The sequence below is a fragment of the Triturus cristatus genome, chromosome 9 (assembly GCF_964204655.1).
Source record: "Triturus cristatus chromosome 9, aTriCri1.1, whole genome shotgun sequence".
Taxonomy (NCBI): Eukaryota; Metazoa; Chordata; class Amphibia; order Caudata; family Salamandridae; genus Triturus; species Triturus cristatus.
The window spans coordinates 1,222,064,317-1,222,080,725 of NC_140592.1; the positions used below are offsets into that span (position 1 = coordinate 1,222,064,317).

Here is a 16,409-nt window from a genome sequence, read left to right on the forward strand (position 1 = left end):
ACAAGCGGAAGAGGAAGAAGGGAAGACAGGGACACAGGAGGAGCGCCCGCCCCTTGCAAGCGACTCACTGCACTTGTTAAACACTGAGACAACCGGTATCACTTTATAATTACGTCAGAAGTGACCTACATTAAGAACATGTCGGCTAACCCCCCGGGAGCCATATATATTATTTTCACTGCTTCAGCACTCGTCTTGTACGGGACAATCAATTGGAATGTAAGTTTTTTTTTTCTAAACTTCATTTTGTATTTATTCTCATTATCATCTTGTCATCTTTATAAATAGTGTCTTTAAACCTGTCATTTCATATCTCAGCTTTGTCATCTAGATGCCATTTGTGGCAAGTGAACGACATCTACCTTTTTTAGTCAGCGCCAAATCATTGGCGCCGCTAAATCAATAGGCTGTGCGTGATCTGCATGAAAGGAAAGTAGTTCGTGGCCATTGGGGCACCGCACCCTGCAAACGGAGTTTCTCAAAGCATCAATAGAGAAATAACAGTACTTATTCTATCGAATTTCGAAAGGTACACGCCTGAGTCAGCCCACTGGGATTTAATCATTTGGCGTAACATGCACATTAACCCACTGAGCTATTCAACGTGCTACATACATAAGCAGCTTGCCACTTCAGTGTGCACAAATGACATCCTTTCCACCGCATTAAGCAAAATACATTTGACTAGTATCTCAATAACCTTTCTCCAAGATGGCGCGGCACACCTTGTACAAAAAAAAAACAACAGACGAGATACCGACAGGAGACTTATCGGAGGAGAAAAGGCAGTATTTGTTCAATAAGAACATGCATCTTAGTGACACTTTCTTTCCACTGTCGCCAATCGTGTGCGGGTAAAATCACACAAAGGTTCAGGGCATACAAAGTGGCAAAATTCCACACATTGTGTACAAAGCGAGATACATCAGATCACACTAGGATAACAAACATTTCACAAACGCCAACTTGCCACCAAGGAGTCCCATGCGCACAGCTCCGCAAGGACACAGCTCGGCGGATCCTGTGGGCACAGCTCAGGTAACGCCCCAGCTGCTCACCTGGAGGGTGTGTTGGAACACTGCCCTGGGAGAGAGTGATCGCTGCGCCTCATGGGCTCAGCAGTACGCATGAACACTGCGCCACCTGCGCACCGGGTAGGTTTATAGACAACCCAGAGAGCGCTCTCATGGGAGTGGACTCGTGGCTGAACTTAACTGGTTCAGCACAGCGCCAGCTGCTCGCTTCTAGAGCCTGCGGATGTCCCATGGCAGTAAACTGCAAGTTGAATCTCATGGGCAAAGCACTACCACAAAGAGCGCCGGCTGCTCCCCTGATGGGTTTACGGACATCCAATGGAACGCTCTCAAGGGAGCAGACTGCCTAGTGAATCTCTTGGGCACAACTCTCTGCAAAACTACACCAAACACCACTGGCTGCTCACCTGTTGGGTTTGCGGATGTCCCACAGGCCCACGCCTTCTTTCGAGTTAGCGGTCGCCAACAACCGGGGCTCCACAGGGTTGAACATCACGCTGTGAAAGGCCGAGGGGTAGTTTGCCAAACAGAAGGGATCTGGAGGAAACAAAAATTAAATGGAGCATGAGACAACAGATTATCAACAGATGTCCCATCAACACGCCAACCAAACACACAAGCCATGTCCCAACAACACGTCAACCAAACACACAAGCCATGTCCCAACAACACGCCAACCAAACACACAAGGCATGTCCCAACAACACGTCAACCAAACGCACAAGCCATGTCCCAACAACACGCCAACGAAACACATAAGCCATGTTCCAACAACACACCAACCAAACACACAAGGCATGTCCCAACAACACACCAACCAAACACACAAGCCATGTCCCAACAACACACCAACCAAACACACAAGCCATGTCCCAACAACACGTCAACCAAACACACAAGCCATGTCCCAACAACACACCAACGAAACACACAAGAGAATGGAAACCGCGCCAAAGCACAGCACTTCAGGATGAGATACAGTGAGAAAACAAATGCACCCAGATCTAAACCCATAATCATTAAAGTATTACTGGTGAATGTACAGGTGAGGTCCTCCAACATGAACCTGGTCCAAGGAATAAAAATGCACCACTCATGGAAGGAACTCCAGGCTCCACCAATAGAAAACCTGTAACGCTCTTACAAGGAAGACCGTCTTGCAGGCCTTGAACTACCAGATAGAAAAATGAAAAAATGCATGTGGAGCCTCCTTGTCGTCTCATAGGGTACTGGAAGGGAAAACGAATCCTGGACCTGTTCCCCGGGTGCCAGGAAGATGCAGCCAGGCTCCCTGCAGGATATTCTTAATTATTCGCATCTAAAGAACCAGATGCAGGTTTTGAACGGAAGCTCAAATTAATCTAAATTCTTTTTTTTTTTTTATTACAGAAAGTGCTTCCTCCTGACAAAAGTATAGGGGGTTCACTTTTGTTTTTCCACTCATGGTCACCTTTAAAAGAAAACGTTTTACAGATTGGAATTATTATCAAACTATAAAACACTACTAATATTTCGGGTTCTCAAATCCAAGAAATCACTCTTAAAAAAGAAAAAAGAATAGAGATCGGCATGTCAGCCGCAAGTGCCCATTTCGCTAGAATGATGGATTTTTGCAAAACCCTGTCAAAGACAAAGCTTGGCTCTCCAGGGGGAGAAGGCGACTGGTTCGATAACAAAACAGAATGTATTTGAACTGTCTGGGTTTCAGAAGCACTCTGATAACAGAAGAACGTTTCTTAGTAAAAGAAAGGTAAAAGCTATTGTGGCATAAGGTGAACCCAGGGGAGAGGATGTGGCCTGACAGCTAGGGCAATGGACCGCGAAGCTGGGGAACCGGGTTCGAGTCTCGGCAGAGTCCTTAAACATACTGTCATTCTGGGCGAATCACTTAATCTCCCCGTGCTTAACAAAAATGAACGCGTCCCTCTCTAACGCAACTGGTGCTTATGTAAAGCGCTCCGATACCTTCGGGTCTAGTTCGCGCTATATGTAACAAAAAATGGTTGATTTATCCCAAAAACTAGGAAGCAAAAGCACTCAGGCGATGCAGCACCAAGAGGATATCCGAATTCTCTTCAGATGGCACCATGACTGCGAATCTGTATGCATTTCAGGAAGAGGTGTAAAAGTTGGGATAGTGAGAGATAATGACACCTGCACGAGCCCAGGCAGGTCTGTAGCTTGGCGCGGCTGCCTGCGCTCCAGAGGGCTGCAATCAAAGAGGCCTAGATTAAAAACAAGTGGACAGCAGTGCAGTACTTCGGATCTCTGCACACACCACAAACCCCCGAAGAGCAGGAAGCCCAGCCTAGTGGCAGTAAAGTCAAGCTGGAAGTAGGCACCACGCGCACTGGATATACTTAGGTTAGGCACTCTCCCTTAACACACTGCATCTGCTTCGAGTTATCAGACTTTGGCACAGCATTGGGAACGAGAGCGAAGTGTTGACAGCACACACCAATGCAGGCTCCAACAAACAGGCCACAAGAACAGTGTGGCCAAGAGGAGCTACCACCCAAAAGAGATGCTTCCAGAGGGCTTGAGGGCCTCGTCCTGGACAGGTCTCTGCAGAGCTATGCACACTGCCCTGCTGTAAAGGGCCGACCTGTGTATACAAAAACTGTTCTATTCACTCAGCCTGCACCACTAACAATCACTAATAGGAGGCCCAGAGCTTTAAGTGGCGTAAAAAAACTGGGGGAGGTGGTCTCAAAGGGGCGTGGCCGATGCAGTTAAGGGCGTGGCTTAAAACGGGTAAGCTAAAGATCTGTGCTTAGCATAGTGTGCCGCCTGACTGGCATTTTGCTGCTTCTGTCATTGTGTCCAGCTATATAATAAATTGAGTAATCTCCTATTTTTCACTGAAATATGTATACATTTATATTGTCATGATTTTATTCTATTTTTCTGTATTCTTTTATGGTCCGAGAGACCGAAATAAAGATAAATAAATGAAATGAAATATAATACAAGTAACATTACACCTACAACAAGCCAGAGTTATTGGCTTTGTCAATGGTTGTAAATTACATACGATACATAAGCAACACCTATGGCTTCGTTGCCTATAGTATTGAAAAAGCTTCCATTAAAAAACGATGAGGCTGTGAATGAACTATAACGAGTCTCTTTGAAGTTACCTCAAAGGCAGTGGTATTTCTGCACAGATAAGATTTTTGTTTTCACCCTGAGGGCGAGGGCAAAAATGGCGAGCCCGACAGAGACCCTTTTCGGCACCTGCTTTTTAGAGCTGACGGTGCCGAGCACCGGCAAGACCCGGTTCACTTAAAGCCCCGAGAAGGTCTTTCAGAATGAGGGTTCGACGCCTGCTTGGGCGTAGAGACCTAGTGTGACGTCATTCACCAGACGCGCCCTTTAAGCCGGGTCAGAGTAGACACCTCGTGGGAGTCACCCGACCCTCAGAAGCGAAACCAGCAGCAGACCGCCCGAAGTCAGGAAAAAACAGCAAAGACAAACTGATACTTTTACTGATGCATACTGCTGAAAAAGAAAGACTTGGGTTAGAGACCCACCCGGCAGAGGTAATGGCACTAGGAAATCAGTCCCAGGTCAAAATCTCCAAGGCACAATGTCCTTAGCAGGAGCTCTGGCAGCAAGAAGGACGTGTTTACAGACCAACTGGGTCTGGGCATCTCTCACTGGAGTGTGGAACGCTCTTTTGGGGTCTTTAGCGGACCGGAGATTTTAACCAAGTACATTTCTCAGGTTTTGGTATTTCTACCGTTGGCAGTTGGCGCCACCGTGTGGCTGGACAAGATATTGCGTAGCACAGTCGACCAAAATGGAAATACTATTTACTGTCTGTGTAATGCCCTCTTCGGTCTGTGTGCAGGCCCCTGGCCGCCCACCCGGGCCATGAACGGCTGCTGTTTGGCCCTTTAAGATGGGCCCGGAGGGTGACACCGGTACCAGGAGGGGGCTTGTTGTCTTAAGAGTCTATAAAGCAAATGTATGCCATGGGTCTCGAGTACCAAAACTCAAATACTCACAACCTTTCCGCTTATTCCTCCCCAATTCTTGTACAGAGAGATTAACAAACACTTGAGCGAAGAAAGTGGGAACGGAAAAAGCAGTGACCCAGGCTTCACCAGAAGAAGTACTGCAAAGAAACTGGCAAAAAAGAAGGCATCTGACAGGAAGAGGCGCCCACAGACCCCGGCTTACGGAAAGCATGGCGACCAGCTGAGACAGCCGCCAGGTATGGATCAGGGAAGCGCCTAGGAGCTTTCACCATAAACGTGCGCTATAGAAGTGTGATCACGTACTCAAGGCACCGGATGCCCCAGAATGGATGGTCATCAATACCACAACAGGACACAGGCCACCATCCTGCAAGCAACCGAAGCCTCCTTTTGTTTTTTTGGCAGAGTTTTATATAGCGCGAACTTGACCCGAATCGGGTATCAGAGCGCTTTACATAGCACCAGTTACGTTATATGAGGACACATTAATTTTGGTTAGGCACGGGGAGATTAAGTGATTTGCCCAGAATCACAGGATGTTCATGGTCATTGCCGAGACTCAAACCCAGTTTCCCAGATTCGAGGTCGACCGCCCTAGCCGTTAGGCCACCTCCTCTCCCCAAAAAATGAAAAGCCAAGCCATGCTTTGAGCAGGGGTCGATGTAGGCATGGCAACAGAGAAGCGACATTACCAAGCTTTAATAATCTGATCAAAACCATTCCTGTACTTTTAATCATTTTTTTTAAAGAAAACAACCGTTCTTGAGTTCCCCCGGGATCGAAAGGGGAGAAGTGGCTTCTCTACTGTCAACCAATCCATCTATCAATCAATCAATCAGGGGTTTGTAGAGCGCACTACTCACCTGTTAGGGTCTCACGGCACGGGCGAGGGGCAGGGTGCAGCTCCGTGGAGGTCCTCCAAAGAGCCAGGTCTTGAGGTCCTTTCTGAATTGGTGAAGTATCGGGCTTCGTCGGAGGTGAATGGGGAGATCATTCCAGGTCTTGAGTGCGAGGTAGGAGAAAGACCTTCCACCCGCTCTGGTCCTGTAGAAGCATGGGACGGTGACTAGGGAGAGGTGGGCTGAGCGGAGGTTTCTCTTGGGAGCATGGAAGGAGAGGCTGTTGTTGAGGTATTGAGGTCCGTTGCTGTAAAGGGCCTTGTAGGCATATGTGAGCAGCTTGAATGTTATTATTCCCTCGACGGGGAGCCAGTGGAGGTCGCTGAGGTGTTGGGTGATGTGGTTGTGTCTTGGGATATCGAGGATTAGTCTGGCTGCGGCGTTCTGGACAGCCTGGAGCTTGCGGAGAAATATTTTGTTGATTCCGGCATCGCCATAGACCAGTCTGCTTGTGATGAGGGCGCAAGTGACTGTTTTCCTGGAGTCGGAGGGTATCCATTTGAATTCTACGTAGCATGCAAAGGATGTTAAAGCATGCGGAGGAGACGGCATTGATCTGGCGATTCATGGAGAGCGATGAGTCCAGTATGATGCTGAGGTTACATGCATGGTCTCTCGAGGTGGGTGGGGCCACCAGGTGTAGTTCCATGCGAAGGGGTGGAACGAAGGATGAGGACTTCTGTTTTTTATGAGTTGAGTTTCAGGCAGCTGTTTTTCATCCAAGTTGCAACGGCTTTCATCCCTTCTTGAAAGTTGTGCCTGATGATGTTGGGTTTCTTGGTGAGGAAGAGGACGAGTTTGGTATCATCGGTATAGGAGATGATGTTGAGCCCATGGTTTCTGACGATGGTTGCGAGGGGGGCCATGTGGACGTTTAAGAGGGTGGGGTTGAGGGAGGATCCCTAGGGTACTCCGCATCTGGTCTCTGTCGGTTTTGAGAGGAAGGGCCGGAGTCTTATTCTCTCTGTTCTGCCAGTGAGGAATGAGCGTATACAGTCTAGGGCCTTTCCTTGGATGCCGGCGTCGTGGATTTTTGGTGGCTAGTGTGCGGTGGGAGACGGTGTTGAAGGCTGCTGATAGGTCCAGGAGGATGGGGGCTGCCATTTGGACTTGGTTGAGGAGGGTGCAGATGTCTGTGGCGGCGAGAAGGGCGGTCTTGGTGCTGTGGTTGCTGCAGAATCCGGATTGGGAGGTGTCTAGGATGTTGTTGGCTTCTATGAAGTATGCTAGCTGGGTGTTGACGGTCTTTTCAATGACCTTGGCTGTGAAAGGAAGCAGCGAAATGGCTCTGAAGTTTTTGGGGTCCGCGGTGGGTTTCTTTAGGAGGGTATTGACTTTGGCGCGCTTCCAGTTGTCAAAGAATGTGGCGGTCTCAAAGGAGCAGTTGATGGTTCGACGTAGCTCGGTGCAATAGCTGTGGCAGCCCTGTGGAAGATGTGTGGTGGGCAGGAGTCTGAAGGTGCTCCGGATGCTCTTCATGGTCTTTAGGGTGTATTATGTCATGAGTGTGGTCCAAGTAAGTAGGGTCTATTGGGTGGCGTCACTTGGGGCAGTGCAGAGGTCTTGGTCGTCGAAGGTGTCGTAGAGCGTCTTGATCTTGGGGTGAAAGAAGGAGCTAAGTCTGTTGCAGAGGTCTTTGGAGGGAGGGATGTCTGTTTCGCTGTTGGGTTTAGCAAAATCCTGTATGATGGAGAAGAGTTCCTTGGAAATGTGGGAGTTGGAGAGGACTTGGAGGAAATTATTCTTTGTGGATTTGATGAGTTGATGGTGTGCAGTGGTGGCTGTTCTGTAGGCGGTGCTGGTTTCCCCGAGTAGTCGGCAGGAGCGCTTGGATTCTTGGAGTGTCGTGGTGAACCAGTTTGCTTTCTTGTTGTGTCGTCTTGTAGTCTTCTTGAAGGGGGAGAGTGTCTTGGCGCAGTTGGCGATCCGCCTCAAGAGCTTAGGACAGAGCTCTTGAGGCGGAAAGCCGAGAGCTAGGAACCCCTTCACCAAATTCTTTTTTAAAAAACTGTATACTGTGTGAATATTTGTGTGTGTGTTTTTAAAACTTGCACTTTACTCACCTGGTGATTGCCTCGCCGCTCAGCTGAGCGAGGCGCTGAAGCAGGCAGCAGGCAACCGCCGCGACCTCCCGGGCTCCGCCCACCGAAATAGGCCACGCCCCTTTCCATTGATATTTAAGAATGTGCTGTTTCCGGAGGCGCAGCGGACGGGCGCAGCGGGCGCGCCGGCGGTGCGCCGAAGGCGCGCCAAAGGCAAGCCCGTCTGCGCCCGTCCGCGACCAGACGGGACCAGGGGCCACTAACCCTGATCCTCCCACCCCCCAGGGCAGGACATATAGCTCGACAGCCTTATACAGCATAGGAAGAACTGTCGCTGTCCAGTGCACGCATATGTATGCTCCTACAGAGCTTCCTTCCCGCTGTCCGGACTGCAAGCACCCTCTCCGTAACACCTCCCCGTTGGCCACAGCCCAGAAATACTGCATGTTCGCGTTAAACTGTCGATCACTGCCAAAGCACTGTACACAAATCGCCATGCTGCTAGAGGAACACAAGCCAGACACGATCTTTTTAACAGAAACCTGGCTCTCGGCTCAATCAGAGCCTGATTTAGTCTCAGCCTTATCCGCTGGCTACCATATCTTCAGAGCAGACAGACCGAAAGGGAGAGGAGGAGGTCTGGCCATTATATTAAAGGACCAGTATCATTGCCGCACCACAGTAGAAACCATTCCTGGTTGCGAGAGTGTAGAATTCTGCATAGAGTTCCACGCGAATAGTTCATTCTCTGGCACTTTGATTTATCGCCCCCCCGAGCCTGCAAAATTATTCCATACATCTCTCCCAGAGATTATAGCGAAAAGAATTTTATCCTCTGCCAACCATACGGTTTTAGGGGACCTTAATCTCCATTTTAACTCCCCTACAGACCACATTGCTAAGGAGCTAATAGATGACCTTGGAGCTCTTCAACTGGCTCAATTGGTCACAGCCCCGACCCACGAAAAGGGCAATCTATTAGACCCCATTTTCAGTAACTGCATTGACTTAACTGTTGACCAACCCATCCCCCTCCCATGGTCGGACCACTTCTTGGTCCCGTTTACCTGGGTCTCCCATAAAATCCCCCAATTACCCCCTCAATCCACAACTAGGAGAAACTGGTCAAAACTCTCCATGGAAACTTGGACGCATGATCTGGACTCCATCCGCCCGCCACCTTGCCCAGACCCCAACGTGGCTAACGGAAACTATGTAGGCTGGATTACGAACTCATTAGATATGATCCTCCCTCTTCGTAGATCGTCCTCAAAAAGAACGCAGAAATCAGTCCCTTGGTTCTCTGATTCGCTAAGAGAGCAAAAACGCCTCTGTAGGCAACGAGAGAGAGCCTGGCGATTAGACTTTCTCCCGGAAAAAAAGGCATTCTACAAAGAGGCGATCAAAGCCTACAGAGAAGGGGTCAGGACGGCCCAGGCTACGTATTACTCTGACAAAATCCTGGAAGCTAAATCAAAGCCCAAGGAAATCTTTCACATAATAAAACAATGCACCAGCGTTACCACTGCTCCCCATCCGATCAAGACTCAAGATCAATGCAATAAGTTGGCGGAATTTTTCCATAACAAGGTGTTGAAAATCTATTCCACCTTTCCAACAATAGCCTCGACTTCGGATGCGACTGACCTACCCCTCCCGAGAACCCCCCTCCCCCCAGACCAGCCTGTTCTGGATCATTTTCCCCTTCTGGACCTTGACACCTTAGATAAAGTGGCACGCCAAGTTAAGTCGGGCTCTCCACGTGACCCAGCGCCCCCAGAAGTTCTGATGCAGGCAGGTGAAGTCACATTGCCTGTGATTCTGGAACTGCTAAATTCATCTATATCCGCATGCTCCGTTCCCACAGCCTGGAAGCAAGCAATGGTGCGGGCGCTGTTGAAAAAACCTAACCTGGACCCTGATGATCACTCCAGCTACCGCCCCATCTCACTCCTTCCTTGGGCTAGCAAGGTGTTGGAGAAATATATAAATGCCCAGTTGGTCCAGTTTCTAGAGAACCACTCCCTATTACATACGTCCCAGACAGGTTTCAGACCAAAGCATGGGACTGAAACCGCCTTATTAGCAGTCACCGAAGAATCTCGAAGGGTACTGGATCAGGGAGGATCAGTGGCAGTGATCCTCCTTGATCTAAGTGCCGCCTTCGATACGGTCAGCTATGCCACCTTACTGAACCGTCTCTATAACATCGGAGTCTCGGGTGATGCACTAAGGTGGTACGACTCTTTCCTGTCTGACAGATCTTTTCAGATCTTCGACGGTGATACAATGTCATCTAGTAAGCCTCTCAGCTGCGGAGTACCGCAGGGCTCTTCATTGAGCCCTGTGCTATTCAATGTATACATGAGACCACTGGCGGGGGTAGTCGAACCGTACGGCATTAAAATCGTGTCGTACGCCGACGACACTCAGCTAGTGGTTTCATTGGCGCAAGAGAGCAGCAGGCAATCCCCGGTAGGTCTGTTGAAATGTTTAGAGGACGTGAGGGAGTGGATGACCAACTCCTCCCTCAAGTTGAACGGAGAAAAAACAGAGCTCATGCTCCTAGGCCCAACATCGCCAGTACCTTTCACCTCCTTGTGGCCCTGCGGTTTGGGTGCTCCCCCCACCCCCAAGGAAAGTGTCAAGAGTCTGGGAGTATGGTTAGACAAAAGGCTCTCCTTTTCCACCCAGGCCACCAAGCTGTCCGCCACCTGTTTTGGCCTACTTAGAGTCCTGAGGAAGGTCCTTCCACTTTTGCCTCTGGAGGCCAAAAAGGTGGCAGTACAAGGCCTCATCCAGTCCCGCCTGGACGCAAACAATGCTCTATACGTAGGGGCCCCTGAGATGACCCTTAGGAAGCTGCAAGTGGTACAAAACTGCGCCGCACGTACCTTACTCCAGATTCCGCGAACCCAGTCAGCCAGACCTGGACTGAAAAGCCTGCACTGGTTGCCAGTGAGGCTAAGAGTGACATTTAAGGCGCTGTGTATTGCGCATCGGGTTTTTTGGAAGACGGGATCAGCAATAAATAACAATCTTGTCGTCCCCTACCACCCAATTAGGAACCTTCGATCTACGGATGCTTTCCTGGCAGTTGTTCCTAGAGTGAAAAGAGCTAGGACCGGGGGAAGGCTGTTCTCGCTGAACACTGCCAAGCTCTGGAACGCTCTCCCCCTCTCTCTTCGCTCCACCCCCGATCTGCTCGCATTCCGGAAAAAGCTGAAAACATTACTGTTCGCCAAATTTCTCTAATCCTAATTTCTCTGTTCCGTCACATCTCTGCTTCTACTCAGCGCTTGGACGCCCGTGGGCAGCAACCGCGCTTAACAAATACATTTCCATTCCATTCCATTCCATTGGTGTAGGTTGCTTGCCGTGGTGTTGGCGTCTGTTGTAGTTGGGGGTGGAGTTCAGGATAGGGCGGAGGTGAGGTTTTCTTCGAAGTCTTTGTTCCAAATTCTGCATGGGTGGGGGCGCGCATGCTTGTGAGTGGTGTTTTTAAAAAAAACGGTGGATGCAGTGGTGTGGTGTGGCTGAAGATGCAGTTTCCTCCTGCAAAGAAGGGGGTCGACAGTGGTTGAGTGGGGGCAGGGAGAAGTTGCTTCAGTCCTATGTTGGTGAGGTTCTCGAGGAGGGCGATGGTGTTTGGGTCACCGTGGTTGTCCAGATGGAAGTTTAGGTCTCGAAAGTAGTAAATAGTCTGTGGAGGTGAGAGCTGATGAGGTCCGCGATGACGTTGGTGAACGGTGTGCTCGGGCCAAGCGCTCTGTAGATGAGTTTTCCACGGAGCGTCGTTCTGGGATTGGTCTAGACCCGGCAGTGAATGTGTTCCATGGAGGGCGAGTCGGTGGTTGTCGAGCGGAGGGAGCTTTTGTGGATGGTGGCGAGGCCTCCTCCTGGGCGGGTGGAATGGTCTTTCCTCAGGATCTTGTATCCATCAGGGATGGCGGTTGCGATGTCGAGTCCAGAGCTGGCGTTGGTCCAGGTCTCTGTGTGGAAGGCGACGTTGGTCGTGTGAGTGTTAATGGGGTCCCAGATTTCTATGGTGGGCCTGATGCAGTTAAGTGGTTTGTGTGCGCTGGCGTCCGGTCGTCTGGGGGCTGCTGCTGGGGTCCGGAGGCGAGTGAAGGTGCAGCAGCAGTGTCGGCAGGGGATCAGACTTGAGTGTTGCTCGGCGTAGAGAGCTGGCAGTTGTTGTTGCGTCTGGCGTTGAGAGCGTGGAGGGTGCTGGGGTTGTAACGGCAGGGGGTCGGGGGACCAGGGTCCCTGGCGCTGGTCGGGTGGCGGACAGGCGCAGATGGGGTTGCCTGTGGCGCGGCCTCACAGCAGCCGCCATTATGTAGGGGTTGTGGGAAGGGTGATCAGCATGGAGTCGGGAGCAACACACGGGGGGGAGGGGCCGCAGCGGCTGGGAGCGCCGAATAAGGGAGCAAGAAGGGGAAAAAGGGAAAAGAGAAAAAGAGGCAAAAGAGAACAGAGGACACAGAACAGAGCGGAATAGCAGAAGAGCAGGGTGCTCTTCCACTTGACCACCTACTGTGAAGTGAGAAATGGGAGAGACTGCTGAAAAATAAACAAGCCATCACTTCAGGATGCCTGCTCTCTGAAAGAAAGGTAAATACGAGCATATGATTAATCAGCAAATCTAAAGGCTGCCTGAAAGCCAATAAAGGCTTTAATCAAAATAATCTAGAATTTGTCCTTTTAATGGTAATCTATAAATAAAAAACAGGCTTACACTAGGTACTGTTAGCATCTTACTAAAACATAACTTTTGAAAGCACAGTAAACATTTAAACCATATTTTTACACGCTTTGCAACAGCCTATTTATACCGTGTGCAACCATATACTGTAATATATTTATTAAAACTAATGACACATTCACAGTGGTTTCTGTCACAAGATTAAACCTCTGAGCACTGTAAATACACGGCAGTAGTTCCCCAACAAAAAGGATTCAAAATCAGTGACCATCTGGTTACATTCACAGACCAAACATATTTTTCTGCCTAAAAATGCATTTCCCCCACACATAAATTTAAGTTGCATTTACTTTTTATTTGAGATGTGTGCATTATATCGGATATGCAGTTACCAGTAGGTCAGCTGTCAACAAAATAGTTTGTTATTTTTTGCCATATATGCGACCCTCCCACTCACTGCCCACCTCCCCACTGTACTCAGGATTACAGTTCCCGTATTTTTCTTTATGCACTTTGACCTCTGGTTTTGAGTACTGAGGTCATCCCCCTCACCACACCCCTACAGACTTTTACTGAATTTTGTTTAGGGAACAGGTAAACTCAGGACTTTAAGTGGGACAACAAATTGGAAGCCACTAAAAAGGGCGTGGCCTATGTAATTATAGGGGTGGTTTAAACACGTAAACTAAACTTCGATAGTGTGCCAACCAGACCGGTATTTTGGTGCCTCTCTGAACTTTCTATTATTGCATCTGTATATAACACAACAACTGATGTAAACATAAAACCAGCCAGGACTAATGGCTATGCCAACAGTTGTTAGCTATTTAACCCCTTCGCTGCGGCGGAAATTCCGCCGCAGCGCTGGGTGGTGCGGGGGGGCAGCGCGGTGGCGCGGTGCTCATGACGGAGCCACTCCGTCATGAGCCACGGTTGGGCTGTGCTCATGACGGAGTGGTTCCGTCATGACTCCGCCCACAGCGCTAATCGCCCGCACAGGCGGGGAATTAGCGCCGCGTGGGCGGCGCGGCCGCCAACGGCCGCAGCATGACGGAACCACTCCGTCATGAGCACACGGCAACCGTGGCTCATGACGGCGTGGTTCCGTCATGAGCACGGAAGGAGTTAAAATAAATGCGTAACAATGATTTTGTGATAACAAATTAAAATTGAAAACGTCTATGTCAATGTCAGTCAAGTTAGTCAAGTTAATGTCAGTCAAGTTAATGTTTACTTTACTCATTTTACACATGTACACCATTTTTCTCTTCATCTGCATATCTCACACCCATCTCTTTCCACTTCAGCACCCTCTCTTTATTCTTTCCTGAATGCACTTCCTCACATCTCCTTCACTTCACCCCCCAAACCACACACTTGCCTGTAAGCAATGCATTTTTTTTTTTACTTTCGCTTTGTGACAATATTACCAACACAAGCATTGGCATAGCCAATAGATCTTGCCTTTGGGACCTTATAAGTGTTTAGCCATGCAACAGTTGATGTTGTTGCACCAAGGATATGGTGCTGCATAACTAAATACTTAGAAGGTCCCAAAAGCGAGACCTATTGGCTATGCCAATGCTTGTTATTAATAGAAAGTCTTTAGTGTCAAGCCACCTGTTATACACTTACACGTGTATTCACAAACCATTACCGAATAAATAGGTGATTTAATGTTAGACAACGGTCAAACGTTAGAGTAAAAAATAACATATCAAATCCACTAAAACATCATTGTGGTTATTAAATCTTCGAGGGCAATGTACATACGAAAAATAATCATTTGCTACAAATTTCTCCATAATTCCTTTGAGAAGAATGACCGTTGTCTCTATAATCGTTGTTCTAGTTTAATTATAGCGATTACCCTGGCCTGGGCAGTGAAAGGTGCACTTTGAACGGGACACAAGAAAGACACCAGGTAGGCAACATGGATATCACTTTGTGATTGTGACACGTCAACCAGTAGTGCACAAAGTAGAGTTCACACTGTGCACTAGTTTTGCGCTAGTCGTGTATTATACCCAGTATTAGAGCTAGGCTAATTTTGACAGATCCAGGCTTAGTTTGACAGCTAAATAGGGTTTCTCGAGAATTTTGCTGCCAAACTACACTCGTTTAAAGAGGCAGGGCACACCGATACAAGGCCTACACCAGGGGAGCGCTAGCGTACTTCCTCTGCATAGACACCATGATGGAGTAAAAACATACAAGCCGTACATTAAAGCAAATTCTACATTGGTCTTACAGTGCCCTCTGAAAAACTTCAGATTATAGAGGTTTGCTTTAGGAAGGAGAGGTATTATTTTGGTTAGACATAAATTATATGTTCAGGCTTCACATAGCTGAGCTATTTCTCAGTCTACACATGGATAAGGCACCAGACTCCTGAGCTATCCAATGCTCCATCACCAAAGGAAGGAGCAACATCTTTTCGATTTCTTCTAAAACTGCTACCCGCACTGTGTTTCGAGCCAGAGGGCACCCACTAAATATAATGCAATATTCGACTTGAGCTGGTACTTACAAAGTGCAACAAAAGCTCCAAGGAGTCTTGGCGCTGAACTAACGACATCAGAGGAGATATGAAGATTGTCAAAAATTTAGATGAATTTTTAGAGCCTTACTAAAAATAGAATGGTCCTCGACTTTGCACAGGCCAAAACAGAGTGGATTCCAAATAGAGAAGCAACAAAAGAGAAGGATCCTTGTGACGAGCCATGCTGCCATATTCTGAATGCCTTGAAGCTTGCACATAGCAGACTCAGGAAGGCCGACATAGCAAGCATTGGCATACTTCAATCTAGAAATGATGGTAGCATCACCATCCCAAGATTTCATGAGGCACAGATTAAAAAGAAGGTTTTACTGGGAGACCAAAGCAAACACATGGAGATTATGGACGGAGCACTGAAACTTTTCAGACACTCACCCCTAGTCACAGATCTGGGTTAAATCCATCATCATTCTTTAGCTCACTTCACCACCTCAGTTCAGACCCAGCTATATGCAAATCAGTCTCGACCCTGTGCCTCATGGGAACAGTCCGAACTGGGGGGCGAAGTGAGCTAAAGAACAATGATGGATTCAACCCAGATCTTTGACTGGGGGTAAGTGTCTGAAAAGTTTCAGCGCTCCATCCATCATCTCCTTGTGTTTGCTTTCTTCGCCCTAAGTTGGCAGAGTATGCCCAGACATGGGTCCCTTGCTCACTTTGCCACTGGATTCAAGCTAGCCTGGCTGATGAGGGGTGTTACCCACGAAACCAGTCCCAGGATGCTTGTTTCCGGTCCAGGGAAGACATGGCTTGGCAGTTCGGGCTGGACTGTTCCCATGAGGCACAGGGTCAAGACTGATTTGCATATGGCTGTGTTTAAACTGGGGTGGCGAAGTGAGCTAAACAACGATCATGGATTCAAGCCAGATCTGCGTTTGGGGAAAGAGTGTCTGAAAAGTTTCAGCACTCCGTTCGTCATCTCCTTGTGTTTCCTTTACTGCATTCATCATCTCCTTGTGTTTGCTTTACTGCGAGACCCTCATTTGGAGTTAAAGGGATGACAAAATTGCACCAGCAGGATGTGGCAGAGGGAAATATCAGTGTAATCTTGTGTGACGTAATTAAATAAATCCATTTAAGCAATCTCAGGGCCAAAACCGGGCTTTAAACTCATCTGGCTAGCATTGTGTAAATGGTGTTCTGCAAAATGTTTAGAAAGCTGGTGAGCCAGAACAGTTCCCCT

At 48.5% G+C, this 16,409-nt stretch overlaps 1 protein-coding gene across 1 annotated transcript in view; it reads right to left on the reverse strand.

The window, feature by feature from the left end:
• Positions 1-16,409, reverse strand: part of DCAF5 (DDB1 and CUL4 associated factor 5) — a 351,953-nt gene that overhangs the window by 161,722 nt on the left and 173,822 nt on the right. The window contains exon 5 of the mRNA XM_085627298.1: positions 1,442-1,571. Within this exon, the coding sequence (XP_085483424.1) occupies positions 1,442-1,571 (130 nt within the window). The remainder of the gene's footprint in view (positions 1-1,441; positions 1,572-16,409) is intronic.